The following is a 19,576-nucleotide window of genomic DNA, read 5'->3' as shown; positions in this document are numbered from 1 at the left end:
GTGACGAGCACACACAGACCTGCGCGGCAACCGGACGGGCCACTGTTTCCTCCTCCATCCGCCCCATTCGCTCCCCTCTGTTGTTAACTCCTCTCTACAACGCAGACACTGAGCACCACGCGCCTTCTTCTTTTACCATACGCACGCGCTTTATCGCGAACACAGGAGAGGACGTGTACGGCGCGACGCGTCCAATCGACAGCGAAAAGGGAACGCGATAAGAACGCACGACTAAAAAAATGCCCGCCGAGGAGTCGCAGGTACTCAGCCATACCGAGGCGTATGATCGCCTCAAGTGGAATGGGTGGGGTGCCGAGGGGGTGCAGATGCAGATCGACGACGAGAATCCACTCTGGGTGCGCCACGTTGATGGCAAGCCAATCAAGAATCTCCTCGAGTTCCTCTACAGGGAGGTGAGCGGTGGTGTCGGACCAAAGGAGGTGCCACCGTTGTCGCCGAGCATCACGCTGGAAAAAGCGCTTGAAAAGCTCAACAAGGCGAATATCAACGAGGCCTTCATGAAGGACATCTCTGCGGTGCTTGAGAGGAGTCAAATTCGACCTGACGGGAAGAGCCGCCTGTGCCACATTGTGGGTAAGAACTACCGTGACTTGTGGCGTGTGCGGAGAGGTATGGTCGAGCACGCGCCAGACTGCGTTCTCCTCCCCAACAACCACAAAGACTGCGTCTCTATTATGGAGCTGGCGCACAAGCACAACGTCGTTGTCATCCCTTTCGGCGGCGGCACCAACGTCACTGGCGGTGTGGAGGCGGACCCCTTCGAACGGGCTCGCATGATTGTCTCGGTGGATATGCGTCGCATGAACCATATGCTGTCGATTGATCAAGAGTCCCGTCTGGCTACCTTTGAAACTGGTGTGCTGGGTCCCGACCTAGACCAGCAGTTGGCCCGCCACGGTTTAATGCTTGGCCACGACCCCGACAGTTACATCTACTCTACCCTTGGCGGGTGGATTGGTGCCCGTGGCAGCGGGGCCATGTCGAACCAGTACGGTGACATTGAAGATATGGTCGTGGCGGTGAAGGTGGCGACGCCGACAGGCGTCATCGAAACTCCGATCACTTCCCGCACATGCGGCGTGGACCTGAATGGGCTTTTCATCGGCTCCGAAGGCACCTTCGGCATCATCACGGAGGCCACCGTCAAGCTGGAGCCGATCCCGGAGAAAAAGCTCTATGAGGGGTATCTGTTCCCCACTTTCGAGGCCGGCTTCAGCGCCTTCTACACGTGCAGCGCCAAGGGCATTCGGCCGTGCACGATGCGCCTTTACGACGAGGACGACTTTCGCATGAGTATGGCCATGGGCACCGCCAAGCACAGCTTTCTCGAGCGCCTCGTGACAAAGGGTGTCAAGTCGTTCCTCGAGAACTACCGCGGCTGGAACCTGCGCCGCATGAGCTTGGTGATCGTCGGCTTCGAGGGGACGCCGGATCGCGTCAAGTTCCAACGTAGCGAGACAGCCGCCGTCTTCAAGAAGTACGGCGGCGTCGGCATCGGCCGCGGCGCGGGTGACAGCTGGCAGGAGAAGAAGTACGACCTGCCATACATACGTGACTTCGCCCTCTCTCTTTCCCACTGGGCGGACGTCTTCGAGACGAGCGTTCTCTACTCCCAGGCGATCCCGTGCTGGCGTGCGGTGAAAGCCGCTGTGCGGCAGGTGTGGAAGGAGCGTGGGCACTGCGGCTGGATCGGCTGCCACACGGCCCACCAGTACCAGCATGGCTGCTGCCTCTACTTCACCTTCGCTAGCGCGCAGAAGGACGATATGGACATGAAAGTCTTCCTCGAAATCAAGAAGCGCGCGACGGAGGCGATGCTAAAGTACACCGGCAACCTTACCCACCACCATGGCATCGGCTACGAGCACGTGCCGTGGATGCACCGCTACATGGGGCCAAAGGCGATGGACCTCCTCTTCGCCATGAAGAGTAAAGTGGACCCGAAGAACATATGTAACCCCGGCAAGCTGCTCCCCTCGCCACCGCGCGAGAACGAGAGCGCCGCGGCACTGAGGGCGCGCCAGCAGAGAGAGCTGATGTTTGACAAGATGGGTGTTCCAGGCGCCGTCGCGTCGCATCTTTGAGGTGCATAATGGGCGGGGTAACGACGTCTCTCCGGGTTGCGGGTGGGGGGGCATGCGGCGACCTTGCTGCCGTACGCATCACTCCCTCGTCGCCTCGTCGGATTGCAATTACTGATCTCTTCTTCCGCGGACTCCTCCCGGCAATGTGCTCTGCGCAGCGGCTGGGCCGCCATTGTGGTCGCTGCCGTTTTGCACGCGGACTCCTTTCCAAGGATTGCGTGCCTCTGAGCTGTGTGTGTGCGGGTGTGCGTGTGCGCTGCCGCACTCCCTTTCCATTGCCGCTATCGTCTCCTTGGGCATTTTCCACCGTCAGAAGACCATCGACATGTCTCTCACTGTCTCCCTCTCTGGAGAGCTCATTCACTGCTCGGATGACAGCGCCGCCACTGGTGCAGCTGCCCTCCCTCCCTGTTGCTCCTCTTTCGCTTTCCGCACCAAAGATGTGCCGATGCGCATGCTGAGGAGGTCTCGTCTTTCCCTCCCCTTGACAAGAGGGAAGAGGGAGCATCGGAAGGACACACCCCAGCACGCCGTGACGTTGCATTGGTGCGGCGCCCCACTCTCTGCGGACGGAGGCCAGGCAGCCGCTCTTTCCCTCTACCCCTGCGGGCGCCGAGCCGCCCCTCTCGTGGTGGCAGGGCCGACCATGTGCGACGTGCGGAGATCAGAGCGACGCCCCGCTGCGCATGTCGGCGGCCGAGGCCTGGATGGCGCTGCCCCCGGGCCACATGCGACCGTGGGCACGTCTGCGCCATCCGAATGGTGGGCAGAGCGTCAGCGGGACTCGAGCGCATCCCACTCGGCCCACCCACTGCCTCGTGGTGGTGTGCAGCCGGAGCCGCGCCGAGGTGGACGCAGGGCGTGACGCCCTGGGAGGCTGGTGGGCGGGCTGTGAGGCGGGGACCGCGCCCAGGCGGCTGAGTCGGCGGGGCTGCTCTCGCGCGCGTCCGCCGCTTCCTCGCACCACGAACGCGCGTGGGGGCCCGCAACAGTGCCGGGGTGATGGGGGCACATCGGCTCGTGTGCTCTGCATGGCAGAGAATTGCACACGGCTGAGTAGAAAGCTGTGTGCCGGTGCTCGGTTGTGGGGTGTGCTCTGTTGCGAACTGCCCAGCTGTTGCGCGCATCATGGCAAAGGGACGGCTGTCGTGGATGAGAGACGCGAGTCATGAGAGGTGTGACCCCACCTGTGTAGTCGTTTCTGCCGTTTTATCAAAGGACCGGCGCTGAAGTTAGGGCAGCGTGCGCAAAGTTCTTATGCTGCATGTGTGCATCTCCTGTTCGTTCTGCATCAGTACGGCTTGTTTCTCTGTAGCCGTGCTCGATTTTGGCTTGGGCGTGTCAGGCACCCGCCTCGCTCTTCCCGTCGCATCGTCGATCCGGCTTTCGTACGCTATGTTCTGCTGCCGACTGGCGCTTACTGGAAAGAGGGAGTGGCGAGAAAGTGTTGGTTCATATGTGTGTGTGGAGGCTTCGGCGCATTGCACGCAACTACTTGAGCACCCCAACACACATCACTCGCAGGCAAGCCGAGTGCGTTTTTTTTTAAGGGTGAGGATCGATTGCGCACCCGTCACGTCTCTCAAGCGTATCGTGAAGGGGCAGCGAAACACTCTTTGCTTGTCGACTGTTTTAATGGGTACCGATGACGGAGTGTCGGGACTCGCGTCACCGCCGCGCATGAGCTATGGCTTGTGCAGTCACCTCCACCGTCAGGAGCTCGGCTACTTTGGACAGTTTTCGGGGTGTAAAGTTCTTGTGTGTGCTGCTTCGAGTTACAGGCGGGCTCGCATTCGCAGGAGTTCGAAGGGGTGATGCCTGTCTTGCGACGCTTCGGCAGAAAGAGGCCATCTCACATGTTCAGCTGTGCGCGCGTGCTCCCTTGGCCCTCGATGACGCTTGCCAAGCGGCTGCGGCGCGCTTTGAAGCAGAGCTGATAACTCTCCGACTCTTCCCTCCCTTTGATCTATGCTTGCTCTCCAAAAGTGTGAGTGTGTGTGTGTGTGTGTTCCTCTGAGAATGCACCGCGACCATCACGCAGCGCCTCCTCGCCCCTTCTCTCGCTTGCATCTTTCGTTGTTTCACTCTCCCCCTCCGCGCTCGGGTAAAGGGGAGGCTAAACGCAGAGCGCACTGCCGTTTTCTCGCTGGTATGCGCCATGCGGTAGCAGCGACGCTGTCGAGATGATGAACACGCAGGGGCTCAGTGCTGTCTTCGAGCTCGTCGCGCGAAGCCATGGGATCGGCGTTGTGTGGGCGTGGTGTGGAGCGAGCCCTTCGGCATTCGCGTCCGTGATAAGGTTCTCCTCGCGCACGCGGTAGGCTGCTGGCGGAAGGAGCGCACATTACCTCCCTTTCTACGAGCCAAAGAGCGGATGCGTGTGGACCGCCTGGGCATCGCCCTCAACGAGTTCCTCCACCGCGCACTGCTGTGGCTCGTGATCTGGCACGCGCAGCTACTTTACCGCCTCTTTGGGCTTGCGGATGTGGCAGTGCAAGTGAAGGACCTGGACAGCCTCGCACTGGGCTCGCTGCTGTTCGGCTGGGAGGGCATGCCCGTGCAGGTCGCCACACTCACGTCGCGGCATCGCCTCAGCACCTGCGCCTTGGCCCACCGACGCCGCACCGGCCGAGTCTTTCCCGCCTTTGCGGGACTGCGGGAGCTCGTACTGCCTCCTTGGCCCTTTGTGTGCGACTCTCTGACTGTGGCCGAGTACGCACCATCACTGCGCCGTTCATCACACAGGCTGCCATGCGCCTCCAAGCTGGGTACTTTGCGCACATGCGCTGGCCCCGCGAGGACCCGCCGCGGATGCCGCTGCGTGAGCTCTGCCACGCATCTCCATCTCGCCCATGGCATACTACCAAACATTCGCTCGTTGGGCGGCGCACATATCTTAGAGGAGCTCTACCTCGACCATACGAAGATAACGGCAGCGAACCTGGCGGTGCTGGTGCAACACACCCCGCTCCTGTGCATCTCGTCGCTGCTGCACTGCGAGTATCCGCACACAAATCTGGACTTCGCCCATTCGCTCCGCCTTCTCAGGCTACTGGCCATCACACGCAGCAGCCTCACCTTCCCCTTACAAGAGCCGATGGAGCTTCAGCGGGCTCTGGCGCTGACGATCTCGTGAAGCGCTGCGGCAGCACTTGGGTCAGCGCGTATGGCGCATCTAGGTGACAGCTACCTGACCACACGTAGGTCTCCCCTTGCTGATCGCTCAGTGCATTAGCGTCGCTGCTCCATGCACTCCCCCAACGCGCATTTCCTTCTCCTCATCCTGGATGGTGACAAGGACTGCGCAGTACCCCTTCGCTGACCTGTTGCTGACTCAGGCGCGCCTACGCACGCTTTGAAGAATCGTAGCGTATGTAACGCTTCATCTCCCTTTGGGCCGTTGCGGACACCGGCGGTGCTCGCGCAGGGGACCGTTTGAAGCGCAGCTTTGTTTGCCACAATCATTTTGAATGGACAGGCGGGCGTCGCATTGGGGTCGACCCGCTCCGCAGCAGATAAGGAGGGCTGGCGCTGCCACAGCTTCCCCTCCACCAGTGTTTGCTGCTTTGCGCGTGGGCGCGTGTGCCCATGTGCGCCGCTGCACGCCACCCACTTCATATTTTGGCCCTTTCTTGCCACTGGCGACTCAGCCCTGTGCACTGTCTTCTCACTTACCCCAACTCGCGTGCGCGCTGCTTTCACTGTGCACCCCTCGTCCTGTCTCTCTCTGTCACCCTCTCTCCTCCGCAGACGTAAACGCACTGTTGTCACCAACAGGCATCGGCGAGGCAGCCGAAGAACTTGGAAAGGGACCGCGGGCTGTGCTGATGCGGCGAAGTGCGTTAGCGGTGCCTCGACTCTTTTCCTTTGTACCACACGCCTCGCCGATTCGGTCTGTCAGCACGCACAACCACCCCCCTCCCCCTTTCTCCCCCTTCCCCACATTGACAGACAGACATCGTCACGAGGGCCGGCCGCCTCTTTGTCGCCTCCGCTCCTTGTCAGCTGATCCGTAGCCTGGCGCGTGAGCTTGCTCTTCCCTTTCGCCAGATTGACCTCTGCCCGCGTGCGTGAGACGCGCTGGCAGCGCTTCTGACACCCCACTCCCTTCCGCGGCTCTCTTCTCGACACTCTGCCCCTCCTCGTCATCATGAACACCGCGTACGATCTCTATGTGGAGTGCTGTCAGCGTCACGTTGTGAAACCGAACGGTCACATTGCGGCTCAGGTGCGGGGGTCGGACTTCCTTCACATAAGATTGCTCGATGCTTCGCACACCTTCCTCGGCCGTCTTGGTGTGCTCGCCTTACTGTCGTTTGTGAGGCAGCACCAGTGTGTGGAAGAGGTGCGCCTCGCACAGAACGGTGTCGATGAGACATGCATGAGCCTCCTCGCAGACATCATCAGTGAGGGCCACCAAAACCTGCGCAGCGTCGATGTCGGTGGCAACTTCCTATCCACACCCGCCATTCGCCAAGTGTGGGCCGCAGCGCGGCAAAACACGCGCTTCACTCACCTCGGCTTGGAGGGCTGCGGGGTGGCTGAGGAGTGGGCGAAACGGCTGCAGGCGACGCTGCAGGCCAACGAGGAGATGGAGCAGCACGCCTACGAGCCGTATGGCATCCCGCGCAGCCCCCACACGTGGCACACTGTCTTTCTCTTGACGCTTGGCTCCTTTAAGGCGGTGCAGGAGTACTGCGAGGAGTGCCTGTCCGTGGTGAACAACTTCATGGCCTCCGTGCGGGTGCGCGTGGCGGCCCTCACCCTCAGAGAGGACGACTCAGTCGAGCAGGTCGAGTCAAAGATGGCGCAGTGCCGGGACCGTTTTAACCATCAGCTGACGTGGTGCGTCGCCCTCCTTGGTGCTGCGCCTCTCTCGAAGCAAGAGCTGTTTGCACTGGAGCGCGTGCTGCGCGAGGAGCCGCCGATCCACTTCCCATTGCGCGACAAGACGGGCAAGCTGCGGCCCCGCACCTACCGTGCCGCGCGAGCCTTCTTTTGCTACACACCGATTTCGTGGGAGCTGCCTGGCGGCATCACCGACGTGGTTCCGGCGAGCCAGTGGCTACGCAGCGCGGGCTTTGCCGGAGGCGCCTCTTACGAGTCCCTCACGGCAATGAAGACGGCTGTGCCAGCGGTGGTGCTGACACCGAGCAGTCGAAAGGCGCGTTGGCAGAGCGACCTCTTCGCCTCTCTGCAGGTGACGTTCCGTGAGCCGACGCCCGCTCTCCTGCCCGCAGAGGGGGAGCATGCTCTGGAGGAGTCGACGCTTTTTTACACGAACGCCGACGAGATGGACATGATGCGCAGTGATGTGCTGTATGGCCGATTTCACCCCAAAAAGACGGCGCTCGTGTTGGAATACGCCTCTGGGCCCTACCGGGACACGAGCTCCCCGTTCATTCTCTACGGTGCCGGCTTCATTGGCAAGAGCAGCATCCTCTGCCACGTCGCGAGTCAGCTTTTGGAGCGGCGGCCGAGCGTGGGTGGAGAGGTGCCGGCGCGTGTGGTGTGTCACGTCGTGGACATCAACTACAGAAGCGCTATATTCTTCTTTTACCGCCTCCTTCACCTCTTTGCCCCCGAGAGCACCCTCGAGTTCACCAGCGTCGATGCGCTGGCGGAGGCAGTGCGGGAAGCCATCCGCATCTACACCGGGCCAACGATGGCTCTGTTACTGGGCCGTATCGACATGCTTGACACATGTGGGTGCCACTGTAGTGTGCTGGCTGCGTGGATGCCGCATATCCTGCCCCCAGCGATTCGCATCGCGGTATCGCTGGACACAGAGAGCCCGGTGCTTCCTCTGCTGCGTAAGCGCATGCCGCAGCCCTTCGAGTGCTTGTGCCCGCCCATGACGGAGCTAAACTCTGTACAGCTCTTCAAAACGTTCCTGAAGGAGAGCAATGTGGCGCTACCTGGAATGGACATGTGGGAGCTCAACTCGCGCGGAGCCCTCGGCATCTCGGAGAAGAGCTATCTGCAGAAGGAGGAGGCTATGTCCGTCCTATACCCACGCCTGGCCTCGTCGTTTCTGCAACACCTCTTGCGCACTGGGCGCCACGTTGAGTCGCAGTACGAAACGCACCAGCTGATAGATGGCGCGCTGCCGCCGACGGTGACGGAGCTGGTGCAGTCATTGCACGACAAGGCCGTCACACTGCATCCCAAGATTACCGTTGAGACGCTCCTCGTACTGGTTGCTTTAGCCCCCTTGCCAGCGTCAGAGCTGGCGTACATTAGCGAGGAGCTGGGCTCGTGCCCCCGCCACACCGCAGTTTCCGCCCTGCTGCTGCTGTCGGACATGGGCCTTCTCATGTGGTACCGAGATGCCACCACTCACGTCGCCCACCCGATCCTGAGGAAGCTCTTCCTTGACCTCTACAGCGAGCACGTGGCGCAGCTGAGTGTGTTACTGGAGTCTCACCTGTACAGACTCGTCGTTACCCACAGCGCTGAGGTGCCGCATGCGTTTGCGCATCTGGTGCCGTTGCTGATGGAAAATGGGAACATGCAGCAGGCAGCACACCTCCTGCGTAACCCGGTGCTGGTGGACGCCATCCTGCGGCGTGGGCCTGTCCATCGGCTTCACGTGCTGGACGCGTTTCTGCGCCTCTTACAGGCGCGCCCTCTACTCTGTGAGTTGGCCGCCTTGGATGGGCCACCCGTGCCGCCGGTGATGGCCGAGATTCCTCTCATGGGCTGCCTGCGCGATGTGGCCAACTTTACCTCGGACCTCTACCAGACGGCGCTGCTGCGCCGCTCATTTTCGCCGTACGCCTCCGCGGAGGCCGCGAAGAAGTGTATCGCGCCGCAGCTGTTTCTGCGACCCCTTAACGATGGTCAGGAGAACACCGCCGTGGTGTCAGCGCACACGGGTGAGGCATGCTTGTGGTGCCATTGCAGGGGCGGCCACGTGGTCGCGGCCACAAACGATTCCGTGCTTGTGTTCACCACAGACCTCGGCAAGCCAATCGCCGAGCTTCGCATGCCCTTTGAACGCCAACAGCGCATCACGGGAGTGCTTTTAGCGGCTGGCACACGCGTATTGGTGGCAAGCAAGACGCAGGTGATTCTCTGGGACTACGAAGTCAGATCGCACTTCCTCTTCCCTGACATAAGAATCGAGGTGCAGCCATCGAACCTAAACACATTCGGCTCACTTCTCGTGGCCACCAACTCCGTCACAGGTCAGCTATGCCTCATTGATATTTTGAAGAAGCGCATCATGCGCGAGTTGCCAGAGGTGGAAGAGGGCGTGCGCCAGCGTGCTTTCTTCTTGGGCAACCATTTGATGCTGCAAAGTCACTGCTGCCTGTACCTCTACGATGAGGAAATGAAGGAGCAGCTCACCTTTACCCACGAGCGCCTCGTCACCGCCGTCAGCTGCAACCGCGACGGGCATGTTTTCGTGTCGTTCGCTGGCACGTTTCTGCACGTCTGGACCTCTGCCGGCGACCTGCTGCACCAGATCGACGTCGGGCCCGATCCGCTCGTGCAGCTGCGCATGAGTGCAACTGGCGCCCACTATGTGACCCAACAGGGCACCACTCTGCGGATATGGCGCACTCTGACTGGAGCTTCCTCCGGCACGTTAGTAAACCCCTTCAGCGCGGAGGCAGATGTCGAGTACATAACGTTCACGCAGGACTCTTCGAAGGTGGTGGGGCGCGCGGGGCCGTACGTGATTGCGTGGGACTCACACAAGGGCAGCCTCATTGGCGCTGAATCCACCCCTACAGGACTCATACAGCACGTGACAGTGCACGAGGCCAACGTGTTCGTGACCACCACCACTGGTGGTCTGCATGCATGGTCGTTTGAGCGGGGACTCTCCTCCGTTGAGCAAATCAAGGAGGGCCGGTGCACCACTAACGTTCTTTGCAACGCAAAGGTGTCGACGCAACCGGTGCATAGCGTGTCGACGAACCGCACAGGGACGTTGCTTGTGACTGTGAACTCAGCGCACTGCCTGCAGCTTTACTCGCTCACCACCGGGGCACCAATCGCGCATGCTATCGGGCGCGTGCGGAGCGCGGTGGCGGTTGGGCCCAATGCAGTGTGTTTTATTGCATGGGAGTCGAACCACCTCTGCTTCTACCCCGTGGGAGGAGAGGGCCAGCTCGACGAGCGTGCGCTCCCCAAGACTGCACAGCCAGATGCAGAGTACGCTCTTTACGTTTCCGCCGACGAGCTCTGCGTCGGCGTCACGGTGCTTCAGCACCACCACAGTCGCGCGCTCATCTACACGGCCGATGGGGGCAAGCCCGTGTTTTCTGAGCTGCTGGGCCACACGGGTCGCATCATCGAGCTGAATTTCTTCGGCAGCTTCGCCTTTACAGTCGGTGAGAAAGATGCTTGTGTGCGGCTGTGGAGCCTGGCGCGCGCGGTCGAGCGCACGTCCTATACGCACACATGTCCACTGGTAGCTGCCGCCGGCAACGGGTCGGGGCTGCTTTTCTGCGTAGACACCGAAGGGGCCGTGATACGTTTGCATGTGGGCAACATTGGGTCTGCAAAGCACGCGGCCCTTGTCGTTACGACCCTGAAGTTGTACGCAGCTGTGCCTTCCATACGGGCAAGCGCCATTCTTCAATTAACGCTGTGCCGCGATTACCTCGTCCTCGTGCAGGCCAGCGGTGAGCTGCTGCTGGTGGACACGCTGCGCGACGACGTTGGCCACCGCGTTCCCTTCTTCGGTTGCCGATGCGCGTTTATGAGCACCATCAGGGACGATCCCGTGCTCCTCACCGGTCACGGTAACGGAAACGTCATATTGAGCTCGCTGCTGCACGCGGGGGCCACCGAGAAGGGTCGCAGGAGCGCCAGACGATAGGTGCCTTACAGCATCGCGTCTCGGCATTTGTACTCGTGTGCGCGTGCCGTTGAGTGTCTGATGTAAAGTGCATCGCCTTCGCCAGAGAGGAGGAAGGGGGAGGGGGGGCGGTGGCCGCATGAAGTCAGCAGTGCAATATCGGCCGGGGGAAACGGATGTGGGTGTAGCGACTGCGCGCCGCAACCGCTTCTTTCTTGCGCGCCCCTCCCCCTTTCATTCGCGACTCTCTCCCGCGTTGTGTGTCTCTTTGGCGTGTGGAGCAGCTGCCCCCCCTCTTTGCCAATGTCTGCGGAATGTGCGCACATGTTTCTCGCAGAGGCCCGCTATGTAAAGCAAAAAAACCGTTAGCTCTGCGCTTGCAGCTGCGTGGTGATGGCCGCCACATTGTCAAGGGTAGAAGCGGGCATCACCAGCGATGGCTGATGGACACGACTCTCGTCTCAAAGCGGTATTGGCCTGACCATCCCTTCCCTCACCCACTCACAGCGGGCGAACGCCAGTTGGACCGAGAGGGGTAAATACGACCTTTTTCTTCGCCATGTCGCTTCCGCGCCGCACTCGGTGGCTCTCTTGCAAAAGCGAACAAAAGATTTCACGCACCCATACACGCACCCCGGCAAGCGCGGCGAGATTACCTCTCTCTCTCTCCGACCCGGAACCGTTCCCCTGTTCGATGTGCCGCACACACGCACACACACACGCACGCACGCAGAGACGAACGCATAAATCTTCACGTACGTATACGAATGTATGCGCATACATAATATATCACATATATAATATTTATGTGTAGGCAGGCTGATCTATGAGCACCGCCACATATCTGACCTCTTCACCCTCCACGCAACTCGGATATCATAGACCGCACATACATACACACACATATATATATATATATATACACGCACCCCCAAGAAGATTATCTCGAGAGTTTCTCTGACATCTTTCCCCATCCTTCTCACGCCCTCTCTCCCTTCTCTCTTGGCGGCTAACGCCTCTGCGACGGAGGCGATAGCAAGTGAATCTCAGCCAGCACCCCTTCACTCTCCTCTGTGCGCTTCTCGGTCTATTCAAGCGTCGGCGGTGTGGCATCCTTTACCGCAACGCAGTCGCAGGTGCAAATCACCACTGGGCATAGTTGCCAGCATCTATGAGCCAGCGGTTGCCGCGACTGGGCTGCGCGAAGCGGCTGAGAGAGGATGCAACTGAGTCGTGCGCGCACGAAATGCGCGCTACGCCGATAGATCACCTATTAGCTACTCCGCCACGTAGCACGAACGGACTAGCCTCGCTCATACCATCGAACCCGTTTGTGACCCCGGCGCAGACCTCGTGCTCACCGTCCGCGTGTACCACCGCCGGCACCGACGGTGGTCTGTCTGAGGACAGCGTCTTCATTTTAGACATCAGCAATCACAGCTGCTCCTTCCGTCGCCGACGTGCATGTGCGGCGGTGCCGAGCGAGGCGGAGGTCAATCAATGGCAGCAGGAGCTAAATGACTTTTTCACCAAGTTAGATGAGCAGCCACTTCGCATTGTGCCGCGGTAATCTGAGGAGAGAGGTGGAGAGCACAATGGCCTTCACGAGCGGGCCTCAAGCTCACGCGCGTCGTGAAGAGCACGTGAGAAGTGGCGCATTGGAGGATCGGCAGGGCAGCGCGGCCGAATGGGAAGGCGAAGGGGGGTCCAGAGATGGCGAGCGGGCTGATGAGGCTGAGGCTGATCGAAGCGCATACCTTTACCGGAAATCTTTGAGTGAAGACACTAAATTAGAGCACGGCGACGAGCTGAGCAGAGCCCCCGACAGCGTGGCGCACTCCCGCGACTCCTGCTTCGTGCTCACCTCTCGTCCTCACAGGAGCCCTCGCCTTCTTTTGTGCACATCTCTATGATTCCCGCCGCCAGTGACGCGCGCTGTCCTCGCGCGTGGACACGGCAAGGCCAGCAATCAGTGTAATACCGATGCAGCTGATTGTGGCGAACGACCCCCTTTTTCCTGCGCTGACGTCTGAGTAGCGCTGATTGTCACGTTTCGACTAACGCATCGCCCGCCTTCCTCCTTCGCACACACTTTGAGCCGCGCATAGAGAGTGTTTCCTATCCGTAGATAAAATTCCGCAGATATCTTTTGGTTTCCCCCGACCCCGCGAGCGGTGATTTCTCCGAGACTAATGGCAGAGAGAGTGAATGAGCAGCACAAAAAGAACGGTCATGCCCCTCTTACCATCTTCCCCGTCGATGGAGCCTTTGACGCCATCTCTCTCTCCCCTCTCTCGATACATAATTTACCTCCCCTCCCCTCCCCCTCTTCGCGACCTCATGTGCCACTTTGCTGCCTGCGCGAAGCTCTTGTAGGCCCGACGCACATCTCGCAGGCCGGCGTCCCGTGCACACACGAGTACCCACATATACGGTACCATGGCCACAGCCCTCGCTCCCCGTGAAGGACAGGCGAATCGGTACACAATCGATGGGCGGTGGCTGTAGCGTCGCTGCCTCACTATGTATCTCTAGACGCCACAGGCAGCACCCCGCCTTGACACCGCTACCACGCATCACGTCGCGTCGCTCCCGCGTTGGCGCATGCAGCGGCAGGCGCTCAGGCTCTGGGCTCGGCGTGCGATCCGGATGGGCAGCGAGAGCTGCTACGCACTGAGGGACTCGAGCTCGACTCGAAGCGCAGCGAATCGGCTCTGCGACATCGCACACACTCAGCGTCGGTCCTCCTCCCTCCCTGCCCCCGAGAAAAGAATTTGTACCGCCAGCGCAGTGGTGTGTCGTGCACCCCCCCTGCAGAGAACATGACGTGCCATACTTTTTGGTGGAGTCAGCGCTAAGCATGAGTGAAGACCCAAGGCCCCGCTCAACCGCTCGCGCCCCCTCCCTCCAGGCCGAGTCGACCAGAGCACCCACCCATGCTGGCGGAGAGGACGGATGGGATGACTGACCGGATGTGGGAGCCGTCGACGCGGGGGCAGCGCGACTCCGTCATGCGCCGCTTCCACGAGTTGGTGGAGCCGTGGAACCTTCCGCTGGTCAAGGCGTCGCCCGCGCTGCTCGTCAGGAGCCATAACCTGGAGCCACCAAGGGTGGTGCAGCGCGCACGGCGACGATGAGCCGCTACAGACACAGGCGGGGTGATATGACGAGGGGGGTCGGACTGGTAAAGAACCGTGTTCGATTCGAAACCGTGGACAACGGCCTCATGCGCGGAGACCGCCGAATGAGGGGCCAAAGGCAAATCGCCAAGCGACCCGCCGTGCTCCCCCGGCCGCTCATGTGCGTCTCTGCGCAGCGGCTCTCCTTCGGTGGCCGGAAGGGGCCTGCCGACACTGGCTTCCCTTTTATCTTCCTGCGGGATGGGTAAAGAGGCACCAGCAGTATATGCTCGGCTTCCACCTCCATCCTTTTTTCCGCGCCCTCCGTACCTGTTGCCGCAGGGAGGCCTCCAGCAGAAGTGATGATGCGACGTAGAGAGTCGGCTGTTGTCCATTGCACCATCATACCCTCCTCCTCTCCCCCTTCCGCCCACCCCTCTGTGCGTGCCGCATTTGTTTCGCGTACGTTTTCGCTATGCAGGCCCAGCCCCCACCGAAGAATGTGGGCTGTGCTTTTCTCTCCTGCGCCTTACTGAGTCGGGTGCATGCCTTTCGCGGCTTATAGACTCACGTGCGCGTCACTCAGCCCTTCTCTCTGAATCTCTGTGTCTCAGGTACCTCTCTGCCTCGCTCTCTGTTTGTGCGACTCTATTTGTCGGTGCACCTGCACACTCGACACGGGAACAGGGCGACAATGCAAAGAAAAGGACGCGACTAAAGCAGAAATTTGGCGTGCATCCTCTGCGCCATTCAGCAGCTGCACGTATCTATGCTGGGTGATACACACGACAAAGTAGAGAGGAAAAGCGGTAGCGGCTCTATTTCTATAAGCGGAGGCGCCTTCCGCTAATGCATGCCCGAGCTCTTTCCCACAGCGCCTCTTCTCTGCGCACAGTATGGCTGTGGCTGTGATCTCTCATGCCTGCTTCACCGCTTCCCTGCTGCTCTCTTCGCTCTTCGCCATCACTTCAACGCCCACCCCCGTTCTCGCATCTGCGCTTCTCGGCATTGGCGCAACGCAGTTTTGTGCTATACTTTTGCCCCCTTTTAGAGTGAAGTACCTCTGTGGACTCTGTGTCCCCTCTCTGCCTCACTTTCGACACCCCGTCGCGCAGCGTCTTTCCTCTACCTCTCACGGCTGGGCGTGCACCGTCCGCTTTTGCTCTTCGCAGTCCCCCCTAAAGGGCAACAGGAGGTAACAGAGAAAGTCTCACACCAGAGCTCTGCCGTCTTTCGCCCTCGACACGCGACTCAGCCGCAGCCCACTTTTTGCCGCCCCGTTGTCACCCGCTCGCCATGCCGCGTGACGACTTCGACCGCCGTCGCCTTCGCGCTCTTTACGACCGCAACCGCCACCGCGTGTCCGCGCTGGCTGACGCACGTGACCGCCGCCGCGGTGGTGAGGACGACTATGCTGCGCCGCGCCGTTATGTCGTGAGCGAACGCCGGACCCGAATCGAGGGCTTTGGACGGGGCGGTGCTCAGGTGCGCCGCGTCGTGCGCCGGATGCGTGGCGGCCGCGGAGGTGAGCCACTTCCACGCCGGTTCAGCGACCGATCCATCTTCCGCCGCAGCGGCCATGATCGCTTCCGCCGTGCCGACGACTTGGAGCGTGAGGAGCGCCGCGAGCGATTTCTGGAGGAGCGGGCGCGCCGCGGCGGTAAGCGCCCTGCGGAGGGTCGCCGCTTCGGCGGGGCACGCCGTCTGCGCCTACGCATGCGTGGCACCCGCGCTGGCCGTGGTGACCGCGGTCGTTCCAAAGTGGAGGGGCGTCGCGAGCGCGAGGAGCGCAGCGGCAGCGGCCGTCGTCGCCAGGAGGGTGGCCGTCAGAGCAACAACAACAACCAGGGAAACCGCGCAGGTAACAAACACGGCGGCCAGTCCCGCAACAACCAGTCGCACAACAGTAAGAAGCCTCAGCGCAGCCGCGAGCCTCAGCTCACCCGGGAGGAGTTGGACCGTCAGCTGGATAGCTACCGTAATTAGTGGATAACCGATGATGTGAGCGCGCGCGCGCGAGAGAGACGTCCTCTAAGGCACGAAGCACAGAAAGGAGAGCAATTCGGTTCTGATGGTGTTGGGAAACGGGCCTCATCGCCACTGATAACGGCGCCGTCGCTCTCTCTTCATCTACAGCGCTTCGGCCGCCGGCACTAGTGACTCATCTTTGATGAACAGAAGGTTGCCGGGGAAAAAGGGAGGGGCGACAGCTGCGGTCAGAGGACGATCGCCCATTTTCCTCTTCTCTCTTCATCTCGCTTAGTCATCCACGGGAAAGCCGTTTAGGGCACCGCCTCGAGGGGGCTCTTTTTGTTGCCTGCCAAAGCGGAAACAGGGGAGGGGGACGGGCGACACGTATGAACTTATTTTCTATTTTCTGTTCTGTATCTTCTCGGCGGCTTCCATGCGCGCACGCGAGCACCGTCAGGACTGGATCGACGAAGGCCGCGCCACAGGGGGACCGCGTCGGTGGCGTGCGCTCCTGTCATATGGGGTTAGGTAAAGCGAAAAAAGGCGTTGCATGGGACCCATAGTTTTCTCTGTCAGAGGTGGGTGACCGAGCCTGCTGTTGCGTGTCGAACCGCGCGCCACTAAACAAATGAAGAAGGGAAGGTAACGTTGAGCCCAGAGAGGAGGCTGCAGGCAGAATGCGCCGCCACAGCGGCTGATGGAGAACAGCGAAGTTATGAACGAAGGCGGCTGAGCTGAATCGAGCGGTGCCTAAAGCGGATTTTGACGTGAAGCGGGAGGATCGCTCGCGACTCGATGTCCTCGCTCCGCGCAGCTACCGATTGGTCCCATTTTCCCTGTGGAGTGGCTTTCACGTGTTTTCACCTTCATGACTGACGAGTCGCTCCGGCGCCGCATTCCCTCGCTCGATGCTCGCCGTTGAGGGATTGGGGGGGTGGTTGGGTGGGTGACGAGGGTGACAGAGGACCACAGAGCGCACATCGCCGATGGTAGCCGCAGCGCGGTGCCTCGTTTCTGCGCACCTGGAGAGACGATGGGTGCAATGACAGGGAGCGCTGCGCCCGGTCTTGTGGGGATACCACCAAACGACGCGACGTGGGGTTTCTGTGTCTGCGGCGCGCGGGCGAACTTTAGAATGTCGGCCTCCTTTGCTCTTTAAATACTGCGCAGACACTTTCCCCGCCCCCACCCCCACACGATCCCAGCGAGCTCGATGTAGGCGATTACACCCTTGCTGTTGCACACTTGCCCCTGCCCTCATGCTTGTGTGGGTGTGCTTGCACATATGCGCGTGTCTCTGTCTCTCGGCGTTTGCAGGTGTGTATGAACGGACTGGATATGAAAACAAAGCAACAATACTCACGTATACCCGCCGACGCGAAGGACGTTGTGATGCAGGGTGCGGCGGCGGCAGGCTTCAGCCTCCCCTCCTTGCTCCGCTTCCCTACGAGTGCCGTGCGTGCGTACCCGCGCCACGCCCCCTCCTTGGACGGTGGTGTGAGACATGGAGAGTTGAGTGCAGTCGAAAAGGGGTTGCGCTTCTGCTTCGGTGTGGACCTCACAGCACCGCTCGTTCTCCGCCTCGCCCACCTCCGGGACGACTGTAGCGCGGTGAGGCAGGCCATAGGCAGCACCACCTCTCTCCACACGGCCGCGAAAAAGCGAACAGAGAAGCCGCATGCACACTCGGGCAAGCGCACACTTGCGCGTGTGGGCGTGCCGTGTTCCGTATTCACACTCCGCAAGGGCAGGTGTATCGCGTGCGGGGTGCGCTCGTTCCCTCCCCTTATCCGCGAGATCGGCGCGGCTCACGGTACACAGGCAATCGGTGCCGCACACGAGCCATTCTCACTTCCCTCTCGCTGCGGTCGTGATGAGGGCGCAGACGTGCTCGAAAGCACGATCCTGACGGGTGAGCATTGCGATGTGCGTCTTCTGTGACTGATTAGAGCTGACTGGGGGGAGGGAGGGGGAAGAGAGAGAAAGGCGCGAGGAAAGGTGTCGTGTAGAAGGCGGTGGTCTGCACGGCACCTCTCTGATGCTTTCCCGGTCGCTTGCTTCCGAGGCGAAAGGGCAGCTGTTTTTCGCACGCTCTGCTGTACCTCACCGTGCCAACACCGGGCACCGGCACCTCAGAGCCCCCCCTCTTCCCCGACGTACTCACACATCCACACACATTTGGCTCCTCTTTTATTCTCACTGTCTCTTGACTCTCCATTTACGTTTTTTCCTTTTGCGTGTTTTGTACCGCTGTATCGGATCGTCAGCCCCACTCCCCTCCCCTCTCCCTTCTCCACTTGCCTGTGCGCCTTTTCCGCCGCAGCAATGCCTCGACTCTGTTGTGGTGACAAGTGCACGGATAGGGAGAGGGAGAAGGCCGCTGCAGGGGACGACCCCCATGCGCTTGTTTCAACTGCACATGCCATTCATGCACGCGACAGCACCAGCAGCGCTGGGGGTGGGGTGGAGGGTGCCTCCCGTCTCCTTTTCGTCTGCGTTTTTCCGCACGTTTTTGTCTCGCTTCTGCACATACGCCCAACGGCTACTGCCGATCTCTTATCAGGTGCAATGCTGATGTGCTTTGGCGCACACACGTGGCCTGAGCTGCGTGGCGACCGTCTATGGCACGTATCAAGCATGTGTGATGCGTGCAATGCACCCCAGCGGCACCTTTTTGTACACGTGGCTTCACTCTTCTCTTTTTTTTACGTCTGGGGAGGGAGGCACGCAGTATCCGGCACGGGGCCTTTTGGGGGTTCTATTGTACGGCCAACTCTATCTGAGAGGGCCATCATCCATGCCTAGTGATCCGCTGTCTGTCCACCGCACATGCAACTTCATGGCACAGTGCCTCACACAGTGAGGAGAATCCATGCCAATGATAGTGTGAGGAATAGTGCAAAGGTCGGCGCACACGCGCACGTACACATGCAATTCGGCAGTTGGAGGCGCGCGAAGGACTGGCCATGGGGCATTTGACGAGCCTCAGGGTCTCCTCGCACACCCATATCCATGAAAGCAAGCACATACGCACACATGAAAGAACATTCGCAGGCCCTCAGGCGCACACTATGCACGCAGACCCACACCGACACACACACACACACACACACGCACACGGAATCGGGCACCCTCTGCTTCATACGTTTGTGGCTTCAAAGGTTCTTGCTTCTTATCCGCACATTCTGCTACGACGCTACCCCAACAGTGCCGCTCGTGCTGCGCCGCGTTCTTTTTTTCTCTCTTCTCACTCCATCCCTTCGCTTAAGCGGTCATTTCGGCAACTTACATGATCCCCTGCTTTCAAAGCTCTTTGGTCCTGCCCTGAAAAGGGACGATCGCTGCTGGGGAAAGGGAGAGGGGGGCGAGGACTTCGCTCCTTGCACCCGTTTCACCACCACCCTGCTCAACCACCCCCCTCAGCATCATTTTCATCAACAGGAGGAAGAACGGAGTGAGTCTTTGAGCTCCGCTTTGACTCCGCCGACGAGCTTGGCTATGGCTCCAGTGTTGGTGATGGCCCGTCATGAAGTTGTCTATCATGTCAGGGCATCTGCTGGATGATG

The 19,576-nt window shown here is 60.4% G+C and overlaps 6 protein-coding genes across 6 annotated transcripts; all 6 read left to right on the top strand.

Annotated features, from left to right (window-relative positions):
- Nucleotides 1–239: 239 nt before the first annotated feature.
- Nucleotides 240–2,105, top strand: LSCM1_03628 (uncharacterized protein; the record flags this gene model as incomplete). The annotated part of the gene is made up of 1 exon (XM_067321163.1): nucleotides 240–2,105. The coding sequence occupies one exon, from the start codon at nucleotides 240–242 to the stop codon at nucleotides 2,103–2,105; it is 1,866 nt and encodes a 621-aa protein (XP_067176531.1).
- A 2,374-nt stretch (nucleotides 2,106–4,479) lies between these two features.
- Nucleotides 4,480–5,241, top strand: LSCM1_03627 (uncharacterized protein; the record flags this gene model as incomplete). Its single annotated transcript, XM_067321162.1, has 1 exon — nucleotides 4,480–5,241. The coding sequence occupies one exon, from the start codon at nucleotides 4,480–4,482 to the stop codon at nucleotides 5,239–5,241; it is 762 nt and encodes a 253-aa protein (XP_067176530.1).
- Nucleotides 5,242–6,255: 1,014 nt separating this feature from the next.
- LSCM1_03626 (uncharacterized protein) lies at nucleotides 6,256–10,941 on the top strand (the record flags this gene model as incomplete). Its single annotated transcript, XM_067321161.1, has 1 exon — nucleotides 6,256–10,941. The coding sequence occupies one exon, from the start codon at nucleotides 6,256–6,258 to the stop codon at nucleotides 10,939–10,941; it is 4,686 nt and encodes a 1,561-aa protein (XP_067176529.1).
- A 1,150-nt stretch (nucleotides 10,942–12,091) lies between these two features.
- LSCM1_03625 (uncharacterized protein) lies at nucleotides 12,092–12,490 on the top strand (the record flags this gene model as incomplete). The annotated part of the gene is made up of 1 exon (XM_067321160.1): nucleotides 12,092–12,490. One exon carries the CDS (start codon nucleotides 12,092–12,094, stop codon nucleotides 12,488–12,490), a length of 399 nt encoding a protein of 132 aa, XP_067176528.1.
- A 1,402-nt stretch (nucleotides 12,491–13,892) lies between these two features.
- On the top strand, nucleotides 13,893–14,057 carry LSCM1_03624 (uncharacterized protein; the record flags this gene model as incomplete). Its single annotated transcript, XM_067321159.1, has 1 exon — nucleotides 13,893–14,057. One exon carries the CDS (start codon nucleotides 13,893–13,895, stop codon nucleotides 14,055–14,057), a length of 165 nt encoding a protein of 54 aa, XP_067176527.1.
- A 1,278-nt stretch (nucleotides 14,058–15,335) lies between these two features.
- On the top strand, nucleotides 15,336–16,025 carry LSCM1_03623 (uncharacterized protein; the record flags this gene model as incomplete). Its single annotated transcript, XM_067321158.1, has 1 exon — nucleotides 15,336–16,025. One exon carries the CDS (start codon nucleotides 15,336–15,338, stop codon nucleotides 16,023–16,025), a length of 690 nt encoding a protein of 229 aa, XP_067176526.1.
- Between the last annotated feature and the right edge of the window lie 3,551 nt (nucleotides 16,026–19,576).

The sequence above is a fragment of the Leishmania martiniquensis genome, chromosome 30 (genome assembly GCF_017916325.1).
Source record: "Leishmania martiniquensis isolate LSCM1 chromosome 30, whole genome shotgun sequence".
Lineage (NCBI taxonomy): Eukaryota > Euglenozoa > Kinetoplastea > Trypanosomatida > Trypanosomatidae > Leishmania > Leishmania martiniquensis.
Note: the sequence above shows the minus strand (reverse complement) of the source record. Positions and strands in the feature narration are given on the sequence as shown.